This window comes from Euprymna scolopes, chromosome 29 (genome assembly GCF_053919585.1).
Source record: "Euprymna scolopes isolate OS-2025 chromosome 29, ASM5391958v1, whole genome shotgun sequence".
NCBI classification, from domain to species: Eukaryota; Metazoa; Mollusca; class Cephalopoda; order Sepiida; family Sepiolidae; genus Euprymna; species Euprymna scolopes.
In genome coordinates this window covers 21,403,406-21,419,431 of record NC_136510.1, presented here as the reverse complement: position 1 = coordinate 21,419,431, position 16,026 = coordinate 21,403,406, and the positions used below count along the sequence as shown (strand labels likewise).

The window sequence follows — 16,026 nt, the reverse complement described above, 5'->3', positions numbered from 1 at the left end:
GAGGCAGAGATTCGGGGAAATAGCTTCACTGTCAATCTTTTTTTTTTTTTTTTTTTGGTAAAATGAACGAAAAATACGATGAAAAAACATTTACAATGTGAAAAAAAAAAAAAAAAAAAATTCATCCCATATATATATATTTATATATATATATATTTTTTTTTAAATATTTACAAAGATTATTAGCACATACAAAAAAACAGCAAAAGCTATTTGTCGCACATAAATAGAATTCAGATAGAGAATCAGTGGAAACAATTGCAATGCCTTATCATTAGGGTTATGAAAAGAGCATATTCTTTTCATTATTTTGACTCTCGAGCATATATCAGTTAATATTTTTAGATAAAGTGATGTGGTTCTCAATTGATTAACTGTGGTGGATATATACTCGAGAGTCAAAGTCAAACCAATAAAAATATTCTCTCGTCATAGCCCTACTTAGAAAAAAAAAATAAAACGTAATATCATCAGATACTTTTGTTGCACTTAAAAGATAACATTACTCTTCTGCTGAATATTAAATTTAACACAAAATCTTATGAGAATATATTAAAATCAACCCCGATTTTTTTTTATTTTAAATTGTGTTTCCACCATCACGATATTTATGAAAACTATACTTTTGTCCCCCAAAACACAATCTGCAAACAGCATATTTCTAATTAGAACGACAAACTTTAATTCATGTGCAAATTATTTTATTCAGAATCCTCTTAAAGCACCATCAAACGGACAGTACCTGCAGAGAACAGCAACGGCACCTTATACGGAATGACCAATGTTCAAAGAAGCATCGTGGCACGGAGGAGGAGTAGGAGGAAGCTATAAAGGAAAAGGAAAACAGACAACACGAAACAAAACAGTTGTCATGGTAACAAGAAGAAAAAAAAAAAAAAAAAAAAAAACAAGGACGAAATCATAGTTGTACTTACTAAAGATATATCTTCGTCGGGATGCATCAATTTCGAAGCTAAGCCTGAAGCTGACTCAGGTTTGCGTATAATAGGTGCACCGGAGATGGTAGCACTCGGTGATATCGACGTGGAAACAGCAGCTGCAGACGGAAATGTCGGCTTCACTGGCACCATGCCCTGTGCGGAAGCAACCGTTGGTTTGAAATCTGGGCCAACTGGTCGAGAACTACTGGCTTGGCTCTATAAAAAAAATAATCAGTAAAATATGAACACATCAAGTAAAATACCAGTAATCTAAATATTAAAAATATACAAATTTATTTTGTTTATTCCAAATACATTTTTAATCACGATGCAATGTATGCAATTTTATTATGAATTTTGAGAGCTTTAAATAAAATCTAAATATCTAGTATTATTATAGACTTATTATTTATTATTGTATTATTATAGATATGATATCTAGTATTATTATAGATATGATATCTAGTATTATTATAGATATGATATCTAGTATTATTATAGATATGATATCTAGTATTATTATAGACTTATTATTGTATTATTATAGATATGATATCTAGTATTATTATAGACTTATTATTGTATTATTATAGATATGATATCTAGTATTATTATAGACTTATTATTGTATTATTATAGATCTGATATCTAGTATTATTATAGACTTATTATTGTATTATTATAGATCTGATATCTAGTATTATTATAGATATGATATCTAGTATTATTATAGACTTATTATTATTGTAAGTACATAAAGTACAATCTTTATTCCAGGTGAGAAATAATATAAAAATAACCTTTCATGGCTGACAGAATGAACAATCTATCCCTGTATTTAGCAGTTGGTTAACAGTTTTTTTTTTTTGTTTTTTTAAATTGAATCATAAAAGTTCAGATATTAAAAAAAGAAAGAGAATATAAGAAGTATCTATTATTTGGACTACTGTTCTCATCAGCTGATGTAATCTCCAACTTTCTTCAGGCGTATCTCATCTTTGGGAATCTAACAAAACTTCTAACGGAACCTACGGGAATCGCATTGCTAATTATTTAAGATTTCTATCCAGTCACGGCTGAAGGAATGAGAGCATGTTATCCTCGTGGATTAAAGAGTCCCGTTTAAAATTCTATACAGACTTTCCAAGTTCGACAAGAGACACTCGAGAAGGTCAGAAGTGACAGCGGTCAAAATGTAGTGCAAATGATACACAAGAACTTTCATCCAAATAATCCAAATTATCAATTCCTCATTTAAAAAAGTTCAGGAACATAAGAAATACTTTGGTAACATCCTTGTGAAACTTTTATTGAATAAATGAAATTCTGAAGAAGTAATTTCTGATAAGGATCTTACCTGAGCGGCAGCAGCAGCAGCAGAAGGGAAAAGAGGTTTTGCTGGAGTGTTCTGCGTAGATGTGACTGACTGTGAAGACACTGGGGGTCTAGAGACTTGGGCCGCCATCATACGAGGAGGCACAGTCATTGTAGGCATTCCAGGACCATTGTTGGGATGCATTCTGTAAATTGAAAAAAAAATTTTTTAAATAAAAAATAAAAAAGAGGGGGAGGGGCATTTCATGTCTTAAGTTTTAAGATACTTCTAGAATTTAAATAGAAATGAAAGTAATGAATTTTTAGTGGATCTGCAGAAAGGAGTTATGGATACTATTTGGACCTCAAGTAAAGAATTCCATTATAGGTCTTTAAGTAACTCTAAAACACTTATTACATGCAGGTTTGACAAGAATCAGAAAACTAAAATTTTCTTCCAAGTAAAATAAAATAGATAAATGCAATGATATTAAAGAATTTTTTTTTTTCAGTTGTTAATTCAAACAAAATCACTTTTTATTGACATTCAGGTTTCATAGTGAGGCAGGTTATATCAATATTCCATAAGAATCTTTCACTTAGTGATACAAGTGAAAGATTGTTTCAGCAATCTACCCCCCTACCAGTTTGAAATAGCGTTTCATGTGTCAAAATAATTAAAATTTTAAATCAGCGATGTCTCCAATGCATGCTAACACTTTGTATCACCAACTGCATCCCAGTTTGCTCGAGATGTTAAATCTCAAAATCTGATCAAACCCTTCTAACATAGATTTCAACGGTTTAACATTTTATGCTTTAGCTGGCCTGATTTATAGTGCTTACTCCATTAGTGCAAAAAGAACAGAGGTCAGCAAAGGACTTGACTTGCCGCTCATGAAACAGTAAGGTTCTAGCATTCAATGATAGAAATGTCACTAATTGTAAACATTATCTGAGGAGTCAGTTATGAAGAGGTGTAACTGAACTGCTTTGATGCAGATGCTAAAACTAACCTCAGGTGAATGCCGTCACAAATCTAGATTTGTTCATGATTCTCTGTAAAAGAACCAGTCATGCACAAGTTTGAAGTAACATTTTCATCTCCATTATCTAGATGCCATCTTAATTTCAAGGTCAATTGTCTCGGCCGCCCCTCAAGTAAGCACAGAACGTTAAATTATTATAGAAAAGTGATCTCCAATTTTTCTTTTTAAACTAACATTTCTTCCTATCTTGGAAACTGCTCGTTTGCCAGAATTTAAAACATTTTCGTTTTCAGCCCCCCCCCCCCCCCAACAGAAAAGTAAGAATTTAAAAGGATTTTTCAAGGGTGGAAAGTCGATTGTCTGCCCTTGTTGATCCTACATGCCCAACAGGTGTTGCCAGTATATCATTTGAAATTAAGATGGTAGCACATCTAATCCTTCGATAAAATGTGTGATAAAATTTGATTTTCTTAAAAAAAAAAAAAAAATTTAAAAAAAAAAGGAACTACTTAATCGATTTATGTGATTTTTGGAAGATGACATCTTTGTGCGGTGACAGGTACATATACCATAAAGATTTTTAATGATTTCTCTTGAAAAAAAATTCTTTTATAGGCCCAACTCTAGACAAGAACCAAAAATTATAATTAATCCCTATATATAATAAAAACGTTGCAGTTTTTCCCCTTTGAACCAAAATACTGTAGGTTTACAACAACAGATGCCACATACAAATTTATTATGTCTACATTATAAGCCACTATCTTATGTAACTATAAAACCACATTTTTGACACATTCGTAATAAAAAAAAAAAAAAACCCAGAGATTTAATCCAAGGAGTGACATCATCACGATCGCAAAGATATACACTAGAAGTAGCTGTTATTTGTCCCTCTAAATAAAAAATACTACTCCCGGGAGCAGTTGACACCAGAAGGTATTCTGCAATTGGGTCATATGTAGATTATCACTGTAATTTCCTGGCTCCTACACTTGCACACATACTATAACCTTTCCTTCTCCTGATTCCCAAATTAAACTATTCGTCCATTCCAGAGTGTCAATCCTAATTCAGTAACAAACGCACCAGCAATTAAAAAACATGGTTTCCCTCTCCCCGACGTTGTCTTACAAATAATTACATTAGCCAAATTTGACGTAAACACTTTATTAAATAGACTAAATGAACATAATTTACTTTTTTTTGGAGAAGGGAACATTTCTTCTTACGAAATCAGACACGTGTTATTTTTTGGATGGGTTGCAGTCTACACTTGATCTTACGAAATATTATATCCGACGAATTTGATGTAAACACTGGATTCAATAAACTAAACGACCACAATATTACTGGGGGGGGGGGACTTTTCTTCTAAGGGTATACAATGTGTTTTTTTTTTATATTTTTTGCCCCGTTCTTCACGTAAATTGAACTAAACGAACATACATCTTTTTCTACTTATTGATAAGACATACAACATAGTTTTCTTTTATTTATAACTATTTCTTTACGACAAACTTGATTAACTAAACTACACAACCATCATATAGTTGTTTTCTATTTATAACTATTTATTTAAAACATATACGACAAACTAAAACATTTTCTTGCAATCATAGCATCCAGTACTTTCACCTAACAATTTACGCTTCTAACATGTAACTAGAAAAAAAGTTCATTGCTAATTATACTTTTTTTTTTTTTATAGAAAAACGTATACAAATAAATACTGTCATTACACCTAACACGTTAGAATTAGAAATAAAATGTAAATCAACATAGTCTTATAATTAATTAAGTCGACCTTGACGTAAAAACTTGATAAAATATATTAAACAAATATAGTTATTTTTTTATACTATTTATTGATAAGAAATACAAAAGTTGTTTTTTTCTTTAAAAGAACTACAAAAAACTAAATCCTGTTACACTGAAAACATGTTTTTTTTTTTTTACTAGAAAAAAAAAAAAAAAAACTTTTTTCAAGATTAAATAATGTAATTACACATGACTATTTGCGATTATCAATAAAACGTAAATCACGTTCATTTTTTTTTAGTTTACTTTCTTAACATGGTATATACGAATTTCATCTTACACACAATTATATTAAACGGTACTAGATGCTATTTGCACTTTTCCATATGGGGTTGCTTAAGTTTTTAACTTTTTTTTTCAACCTGCGGGCTCGCAAGATAATAACTAATATTAAATATTTTGCTTCTATTTATAAACCCACATAGGTTACAAACCAAAATACAATTGTAGTCTGCTTTTATGTATACTAACGTGGGTGCTCGGCGTTGCCCGGGTGTTTGAAGGTGTATGCTGAGCAAAAAAAAAAACGGTAATTTTTTTTAACTTTAACCCTTATTATGACCCCTTAATATTTATTGTTTTGGGCTCAAATCAAGTTAGTAAGTTAAATCCATGTTCAAGGAACCAATATTTAAAATGTTAAGTGTTTAGACCCAAAATTGTCAGAGGAGTTTGGTAGAGTTGTCAAAGGTCAAACGTTGAAATTTGACCCCTTAATAGCGAAATTTCTGGCCGAAACCCGATCACATCGAGTTTCCCAAATCTCAGTACCCTGTATATCAAATTTCACGTCTGTAGACTAAAAATTGACAGAGTTATTGCGAAGGGAAATGTACACAGACACGTTCACATTTATAGATATATAGATATGAAAGATACCTGAGCAGAATTTAGTTTATGTTTAAACGCAAATATGTCACAAACCTAATTAATTTACTGTGAAATAAATTTGTCAAAAATCCATAAAAAACTCCTTCACTCACAAAAGGGGGGTGTTTATTCCGAAAGCCGTTCTTAACATAGGGAGGTTGATGGTGTCCACCTTGAAAGCTGTTTTTACCATGCAGAGGTTGCTGATTGGACTACAACAGAAGTACTTTATTTTTTTTTATATGGAGGTAGGGGACATATTAACATTGAAACGCTGGTTAACGGGTCCTGCTAGTCTTTAAATAATTTAAAAAATAATTTTCTTTATAGAGACTCAAAAAATAGTTTTACCTCATTTTGTAAGGGAGATAATCCTCAAAATTCAATATAACTTTCATTTTAAATAAAGGATGGTAGTGCTAATACGATAAAAAATATCATTTAACAAATGTAAACATAAAAATAAGTAAACTTTATTAATTCTAGTAGTTAGGCACACCCATACAAAAAACAAACAAACATTTAGGCTAAATTATTATTTAGCTTAGAGATGTTGTTAGTTTTTATAAGACTCGACTGAAAATTATCTCCTCCCACTTCTACTATGCTGAAACGTACCAAACCTCATGCCAACGAGTTGTGGGTTTGAGTGTTTTTGTTTTACGACATATCAACCCTTTTCAGGTTATTTAATGCCGAATCCCAAGATTTTGAAGAAAAATTTTTTAATAGAATATATTTGTTGTTTTCAAGTCGGTTTCTATTTAACCAATAGTTGGGACCCTAACAGGTACTACCACTCTGGGTCAGAGTGGACCTGGGAGCAATGGTAATTAAAGGGTGGCTTCACACTCCCCAAAGCTTGCAAGCTGGGGCCTCACCACTGGATATAGTTTAATGTTATGTCCAGGACCACGAGTTGTGGGGGAAAGAAAGATCATTTGTGGGGACCACAAGTGTGTCTACGATAGATCAGGCATGTCAAACATGCCTGATCTAACTACTATTCTCATCTGGTTATAGCGACGTTTCGATAGATTTAACTTTCAACTTTCTTCAAGTGGATCTTTTCGAACATGGTAATTTTTGTCAAACACAGGAACTAGGATGTAATTTCAAACTGAACTCATATGGATAGATTATTTTGATTTCATCATCCAGAAACAAGTGGAAGTGTTATTTTAGGTTATAATAAACTTGTACATAGTAAGGATTGAATATTCAACCTCCAGAAGAATTACTTAGTACTGATGAATTTTGAAAACATTAAACCTAATACTTTCTAAATGTGTAATATTATTTTATGGTTTTTTTTTTCTTTATAGGTAACATGGGTTCAATCTTTACTACAGGCGATGACCAAGAAAATTAACACTTCTATCCGGCAAAAGTTGGCTGACAAAATGAGAAAAATCTACCCTGTATAAACGGTTCAATTTGAAGTTCTATCAAAATTTTTAAGTTTGACAAAAATTCTGAAAATGCACCTAAGGTTACATTGGACAAAATGTGTATATAACAACAAAGATGAAAATAATCGTAAAATCCGAATTAGTCTTATCTAAAAAAATAAAATTTGGAGAATAAAATTTTCCTAATTAAATGCACACATTGGGTGGACACATGTTAGGAAGGGATTGGACACATGTTAGGAAGAGATTGGACACATGTTAGGAAGGGATTGGACACATGTTAGGAAGGGATTGGACACATGTTAGGAAGGGATTGGACACATGTTAGGAAGGGATTGGACACATGTTAGGAAGGGATTGGACACATGTTAGGAAGGGATTGGACACATGTTAGGAAGGGATTGGACACATGTTAGGAAGGGATTGGACACATGTTAGGAAGGGATTGGACACATGTTAGGAAGGGATTGGACACATGTTAGGAAGGGATTGGACACATGTTAGGAAGGGATTGGACACATGTTAGGAAGAGATTGGACACATGTTAGGAAGAGATTGGACACATGTTAGGAAGAGATTGGACACATGTTAGGAAGGGATTGGACACATGTTAGGAAGGGATTGGACACATGTTAGGAAGGGATTGGACACATGTTAGGAAGGGATTGGACACATGTTAGGAAGGGATTGGACACATGTTAGGAAGGGATTGGACACATGTTAAGAAGGGATTGGACACATGTTAAGAAGGGATTGGACACATGTTAAGAAGGGATTGGACACATGTTAAGAAGGGATTGGACACATGTTAAGAAGGGATTGGACACATGTTAGGAAGGGATTGGACACATGTTAGGAAGGGATTGGACACATGTTAAGAAGGGATTGGACACATGTTAAGAAGGGATTGGACACATGTTAAGAAGGGATTGGACACATGTTAAGAAGGGATTGGACACATGTTAAGAAGGGATTGGACACATGTTAAGAAGGGATTGGACACATGTTAGGAAGGGATTGGATCATGGTTACTTACCCCATTGGTCCCATTGGTCCTGAAAGAAAAAGAAAAAAGGAAAAATTAGAAAATAAAATTAGTCAACTAAAGGAAGTAATTTATGTTCTGATTAGAAACGGAGGTCATCAGAATATATTTATGAGCACTCAAAGAAAACACCTTTATTGTAAAATTAAACTCAAAGAAAACACCTTTATTAGAAAATTAAAAACTAAACTTGATTTTTTTTTAAGTTACATAATTATAAAAAAAAAAAAAAAAAAGAAATAAAATCACAATCATCAAGCTTTACAAACAAATGTTCAATAGGATTATTAATACAAAGATCATTCCATAAGTAAAGCCTCTTATTTTATTTTTTTGATTAAAAAAGTTGAAGAGCGCCTAAGACGAGAGTGGTACCATTAGAACAAGCAGCCTTTTGTGCTCCAGAATTTATTTTTCTACATAGTCACCACCATTCTAAATACAGTTTTTCCAGCCATTCTCATCACAATTGAGGTCCTTAGGTACCAGAAATTCTTTTATGCTAATAATTTCTTTCCTAGGACTGTTGATACTTTGGAATTCGCTCCTTGTTTCCTGCTTCCCTGACTGTACAAACCTGCTAAAATCTGAATGTAATGTCAACAAACATCTTGCTGCTCAACTCTGTTAGATATAATCCCAAATAGTAGCCCCTTATGTTCCAGGTAGCAATATGCCTTGTTTAGAATAAAAAAAAAAAAATAATTAATATAGATCAGTTTTAATATAAAGATTTTGTTTTTAATGCTTTGAGCCACATCAGGTAGATCTGCTAATATATATATATATATATATATATATATATGGAGAGAAATTGAGTGAGAAAAAGCAAGAGAGAAACAATGGTTTAGTTTAAAATAGAAAATAGCAATAAACAGGGTGGGGGGCATGGCAAGTGGTGTGGAAAGATTGTCATCAGCCTTTGTTGATTAGCTTGACAGGTAACTAGAGATAACAAGTATTCATGGCCATTGGTGGTGTCAGCCTTTTCTTTATATAAAAAAAAAAAAACACTTACTCTCACAATAATAGACAAGTCCAGTCTCTTTCTCTCTCTCTCTCTCTCTCTCTGCCCCCACTGCATCTCCAACACACAAATTGTATATAAAAGATTGTAAAATCAACTTTCCATTACAAATATACTGGTTTAAGTACTTTTACAAAAAAAACAACAAAAACGACCATAAACAAAACCACATATTTGTTTTGTAGGAGTGTGTGTAGGAGGCAGGTAAACAATGTTAAATATAAATAATTCAAATGCTACCCTCCCCTTCAACTACCAAATAAGTCTTATTGACAGGATAATAAAAGGATTATGTAAGTCATTTGTCAACATGGAGTAATCTTAATACATCAAACTGCTCAGACAAAATAAACTTTGATAGATTCAACAATAATCAAATTTAGAAAAATGTAATTTTTCGTTTCATAAAAAGTTGAATAGTTTGAAATCTGACTACCCTCCCCCAAAGGTTTATGTAAAGCTAAAGGAAATGAAAATAATATTTACAAGAAATTCACATTTATGGAACCTGTTACTACAGGATTGCTTCCATGTGGGTTATAACATGACCATCTTCAAATCCGAAGTTGAGATATAAAACATTTTCATAAGTAATCAATTTCATTCATTATTTTTCAATCTGTTCGTAATATTCATCATTTAGCTGACAATCTATCAATCTCATTAACCCTTATCCTCAAGTGGCATTTAAACCTTGATAAGTCATAACTAAAAAATAAAAAAACTGCTTATCCCTTAACCCAACGACAATGTTGCCAGTAAGTATACTCTAAAGCAAAAGGAAGTAATTCATGCAAATTCAACATTGTAATAATAGTATTGATACAGCGTTCTTTGTAGATGTAAACAAGACAGCTGACTATTTTTTATTCACGTCAATTACAAAGCTACATTAATTTCAGTTATGAAAGTTATTTGACAAAATATGTAGAAAAAAAATGCTAAAAATATTTTATTTTTAAAATGAAACTATCATCTAAAATCTTTACCTTTCATAAGATTTGGATCTCTCAAAAATTAAATTAAATCGGCTAGCTGAAAACACTATCAATAATTCCCCCCCCCCTTCGTTATCTGTGCCTAAACCTAAGCGTAGATTCCATGAGCAAAGCTTCTTTCTTAGAACTGCACGCCTGTGAAATTGTCTTCCGTTTTCCTGCTTTCCAGCTGACTACAATATGGTTGTCTTCAAGTCTAACGTAAACAAGTTCTTGATGAGCCGTTCCACTTGTTAACAAATTTCCATTACTAACGATTGCTATATTGTCCAATTTCTACTGTACACTCTTTAATCCTTATCCTCGAGTGGCCTCTTAGCCTTGATAAGTGGTGATGCCTATGTAAAAAAAAAAAAAATATATATATATATATATATATAAGAAAAACAGTGGAATTTCCCCAGATCTCCCGCTAGTATATCTACTTTATCATGACACATCCATGTAGGCATTTTGTTTGAACTTATGAGATAATAATTATCATATTCTGTTTAATATCTGTTTTATATGCTGGCATGCATTGAATGGTTTTTAGAAACTGACTTCCAAAGTAAATTATACCTGGCCAGGTCTTCATTTATCCCTCTTTCAAGTCCATTTTTATCACTTCTAACATTTTCTTTGGCTTTTCTACATCTAATAACTAAAGAACTCTCATCCATTCTTTCAACATGGCAATATGAAAGTCTTTTCTTCTGCATCAATTTTCCTACAAGTCTGAAAGAACTGTGCTCATTATCGATGTCATTGTCTCAAATGACTATGGCCTTAGTAGAACTGAACAGGAAAAGTTAAAATATCAGGAGCTAAAGAATGATTTTTAAATCACATGACCCCTTAAAGGAAACATCATACTTGTTATGAGAAAAGGAAACATCATACTTGTTATGAGAAAAGGAAACATCATACTTGTTATGAGAAAAGGAAACATCATACTTGTTATGAGAAAAGGAAACATCATACTTGTTATGAGAAAAGGAAACATCATACTTGTTATGAGAAAAGGAAACATCATACTTGTTATGAGAAAAGGAAACATCATACTTGTTATGAGAAAAGGAAACATCATACTTGTTATGAGAAAAGGAAACATCATACTTGTTATGAGAAAAGGAAACATCATACTTGTTATGAGAAAAGGAAACATCATACTTGTTATGAGAAAAGGAAACATCATACTTGTTATGAGAAAAGGAAACATCATACTTGTTATGAGAAAAGGAAACATCATACTTGTTATGAGAAAAGGAAACATCATACTTGTTATGAGAAAAGGAAACATCATACTTGTTATGAGAAAAGGAAACATCATACTTGTTATGAGAAAAGGAAACATCATACTTGTTATGAGAAAAGGAAACATCATACTTGTTATGAGAAAAGGAAACATCATACTTGTTATGAGAAAAGGAAACATCATACTTGTTATGAGAAAAGGAAACATAATACTTGTTATGAGAAAAGGAAACATAATACTTGTTATGAGAAAAGGAAACATAATACTTGTTATGAGAAAAGGAAACATAATACTTGTTATGAGAAAAGGAAAACATAATACTTGTTATGAGAAAAGGAAAACATAATACTTGTTATGAGAAAAGGAAAACATAATACTTGTTATGAGAAAAGGAAAACATAATACTTGTTATGAGAAAAGTAACTGGTTTAATGGGGAAAAAATTCTTAAAATATACTTGGAAGCAATCCCTGGAAGACCAAGCTGGCCCAAAATACAGATAGCACCCATAAAGGGAACAGCGTCTATTCTTAAAAGAACCCTCGGATATAAATTTCAAATCATAACGGGATCAAGTGTTAGCTCCCTGGATGTTTTAAAACTAACCAAAGTAAAAAAAAAAAAAAAAAAAAAAAAATTCAAAACAAGAGAAAAATTGAATGCCTACTAGAAACCATCTTCAGATGTCTTTGGTCTCTCTGTATAGGAATTTGTTGGAAATTCTGACAGAAGGATACTTCCCCTTGGAAGTAAACCCTGACCAAATATTAAAAAATATGGTGTGCTGTCTCCTCAAGCCATCCATCACATTCTCCATGTTGCGGACAGATGCACCCCCGTTAATAGGAGGCAGCTTTTAATACAAAATGCGGTTGACAATGTGAAAATCATAAAAAAAATAAATAAAAAATACTGGCAAGCCAGCACCCATGATAAAAAGGACCCCCTAAACCCATTCATACACCAGGCAGAAAGAGACAAATAATGTAAACCTTCCTGACTCTGAAAGTGGCACTCCAGCCATGACAGGACAACCAGAATCAGTCATCAGGCCCTGATACCACAGCCTCCCCTCCCCATCTTCATCACTTTTAGCAACAACAAAAAAGGTACTCATACAGTTTAATCAAAGAAATTAAAAAATTAAAATATTGAAAAAAAAAAAAAAAAAAAAAGAAAGTTTTATTGTACATACCCGTTATGGAATGAAGTTCTTTGGAAAAAAATTTTCATTTAATTTGATCAATTTTTTTTTTATTCTTTTTATAAAGGTAAATTAAATTTTAATGAGTGATAGTATGGCCACCATTTGCCTATTTACAGATATGAGGAGGAGGAGGTGCCTTTAAACGAAAAATTGATTAACAAAGGACAAAATAAAAAAAAGTAGCATTACAAGTTAATCTTTTCTTTAGATAATTGTTATTTTATCAAATTGTATGAAAAGAGCTATGTAAAAGATGCTTAAAACCGTTTGAATTATGTAAATACCATCTGTAGTTCAAAAGTTATGAGAATTTTAAGTGCCAAAATTTAGGCTTTTCCGTGGACATTTTTCTTTAGAAAAAATGGGCTAAATTACAGACCTCAACAGTTCAAGAAATTTGGTAATTTCGCTACCATTTATTTTTTTTTCAAGCTATTCTCATGAAACTTGACACTCTTATGTAAAATTGTATGCTCTTTCTGATTATGCAGTCAAATCTGATGTATCTCTTTACCATAAACCATGAATTATAAATTCAGATGTACAAATTTTAATTTTCTTTAAACTGGTGCATGGTATCATACATTGGGTGTCTATTCATGAAAAAAACTAAGTATTATAGTGGTATTTAAATATAGCTTTATTGAGAATAGGCATTTTGCCTCCTCACCAAAGGAGAGTCTAATCTTGGGTGAAGCCATTGAATGCCTAAAGAGCATTCATGGCCGGTATTTACTACTCCCCTCAAAAAAAAAGAAAAAATTGAGTAGATATGAATTAATCTAAAAAATTTTATATAGATTTTGGATTTCTGTAAAAGATGGAAATTCCCATAGTTGACCAGAACTTATGCATTTTGGGACCAGTCCAATTTTCAATTTTGTAAATCCTCTATCTGGCCCAAAATATATCCCTATTTTCTGAGATGCAACAATAAATCGTACTCTACATCAATCTTTGATGTAACTTTCACAGTACCAGGAATCCTGATAGGCAACAACTATATATTCACCAATTGATGGTAATTGTTGTTTTACTGAACATGCAACTATGTAAACAAAGAAATAAAACGTTAATCTTTTTACCTTGTTTCCAAAATGATTACTTTTTAAGGTTTTAGGGTATGCTGAAAACGAATATCACATTTAAATTTTTTGCAAATAAGTAGTTTTCCGGATATTAAGTAATGTCATTTCTTATGTTATCAATGGTGACCATCTTGGTACGCGCAAGCGCAACCCCAAGAAACTATGCGCAAACACGCGTACCAAGATGGCCACCAGCAATAACGTAAGAAATGACATTACTTAATATCCGGAAAGCTACTAATTTGTGGAAAATTTAAATGCGATATCCATTTTCAGCATACCTGAAAACTTTAAAAGGTAGTCATTTTAAAGAAAAATGTTAAGGTGGAAACAAGGTCAAAATTTACAAAATATATCACAAATTCTTTATCGAAACGCCTAATCATTGTTATTATTATTTAGATATCCTCAGTAAAAAAAACAAATGGGTTTGTTTTACAGATTCGAAAAAATGGTCTTAACAATGAGTTAAAAATAAATTCAAGTTTCACAATATCTTTTTTTATTTAATTATTCGGTGAAAGTACAAAACATCCTTCCTTCCCCATGTTAAGAATGGGTTTCTAAATAACATTATTTCAGCATGGTAGCATAAGTGCACAAGAACCTTTTATTTGTTATATATTAGGTTTTTTTTGCCCACTAAAAAACCCAATACTACCTTAAGTACAAGAAGTTATAAATAGCATGATAACAGAAACGCATGTACTTAGTACATTTGTTTTTTAACGCTTTTAGTACATTGTAACTGGAAAACAATTTCTTTAAATTGACAAACTCAGAATAAAAAAATGAAACCGATTTTTCTGCTTTCGTTTTGAAAGAAAAAATTTTTTTTTTTTATTTTCAAGAGAATACAAATGAAACTCGTCAATGCGCTAACTTTAGTCAGCCGAGCACTGGTCAGCGCATTAGCGCATAGCGAGCCGTTTTCCCCGTTAATTGTGCGGAAATTTCTTTAAAATATTATCTTTTACAGAAATTCAATTATATAAAAGATAATATTTTAAAATTTCCACACAATTAATAATTATCAAATATTTACATATTATACATGAAAATAATTCTGAAACTATTATCTATATGAAAATGAATGATATATGCCGACGTATCTATCAATTTTGAAATATTCTTGAACTTTGCTCGGTTGTAAAAATATAAATCAAAGTCCAATAGAGATGGACTTCTATGTTTATATAGCCTGTAAAATTTCAGCCATATCGAATCAAATTTAACCCCGTACATATGTATCCAAACGTAACGTATAAAATGTAAACATTGAAAAAAGTTTCCCTTTTTGTTGTCGTCATTTTTTACCGTTTTTTCATTTTTAACTTGGAGCATAAAAACACATAAAATAAAATCATTGGAATGCTTATTCTATTCTCTTTTCATCAATGTAATTCTTTTAAAAATTGACCCACAAATAAAAAAAGATAAGACTTGTTGAAGCACATTAGGTGTGTAATATTGCCAATGTCCACGAAAATACAGGATACACTTGTAATGCTAGAAAAAGGGATTAAAAAAGGACAAACTCTTTAAAATAAGTGAAAATAAAAAAAAAAGATTTATCTATGTATTTTTTCTGCCCATGTTTTAAAATCTGGCGCTCCCTCCTCAAGATGAATACTATCCGATTGATCTCATTAGGAAAACTACTTGATCAAATTAAGTGATTTTTTTTTTTTTTTTGTCAGAAAACTTTATTCCATAACCAGTACGTACAATATAACTTTTTCAATATTTTTATTTTTGAATGTGTTGATTAAACTGTATAAGTACCAAAAAAAAAAAGTAAAAGGCTTAAAAGCCCAGCCAGGGTGTTGATGAAAAGAAGGTGCCGCTGTTTTGCTACCACTACTCAAAGTTTGAAAAATCAAGCCACACAGCAAATCAAATTTTGGTTGACAAGATTCAAAGGTCTTATGTCCGAAATGAAAAGAAACTGAAATCTTAGGAAGATCTCAATCATTCCAGTAATTATAGGGACCATTGGAGTAAAAAAGAACGGCAAAAATTATCTGGCAAATATACGCGATGAACATAGTGCAAGAGAAATACAAACAACTGCACT

At 31.7% G+C, this 16,026-nt stretch overlaps 1 protein-coding gene across 2 annotated transcripts in view; it reads right to left on the bottom strand.

Moving 5' to 3' along the window:
• Positions 1-16,026, bottom strand: part of LOC145252537 (BUB3-interacting and GLEBS motif-containing protein ZNF207-like) — a 58,979-nt gene that overhangs the window by 8,022 nt on the left and 34,931 nt on the right. The window contains exons 5-8 of one of the 2 annotated variants that reach the window (XM_080112086.1): positions 8,384-8,402; positions 2,299-2,461; positions 936-1,157; positions 743-825 (exon numbers count right to left, since the gene is read on the bottom strand). In XM_080112086.1, coding sequence (XP_079968212.1) covers positions 766-825; positions 936-1,157; positions 2,299-2,461; positions 8,384-8,402 — 464 coding nt within the window. In that variant the 3' untranslated portion in view covers positions 743-765. The remainder of the gene's footprint in view (positions 1-742; positions 826-935; positions 1,158-2,298; positions 2,462-8,383; positions 8,403-16,026) is intronic. The other variant, XM_080112085.1, reaches the window with a different exon arrangement.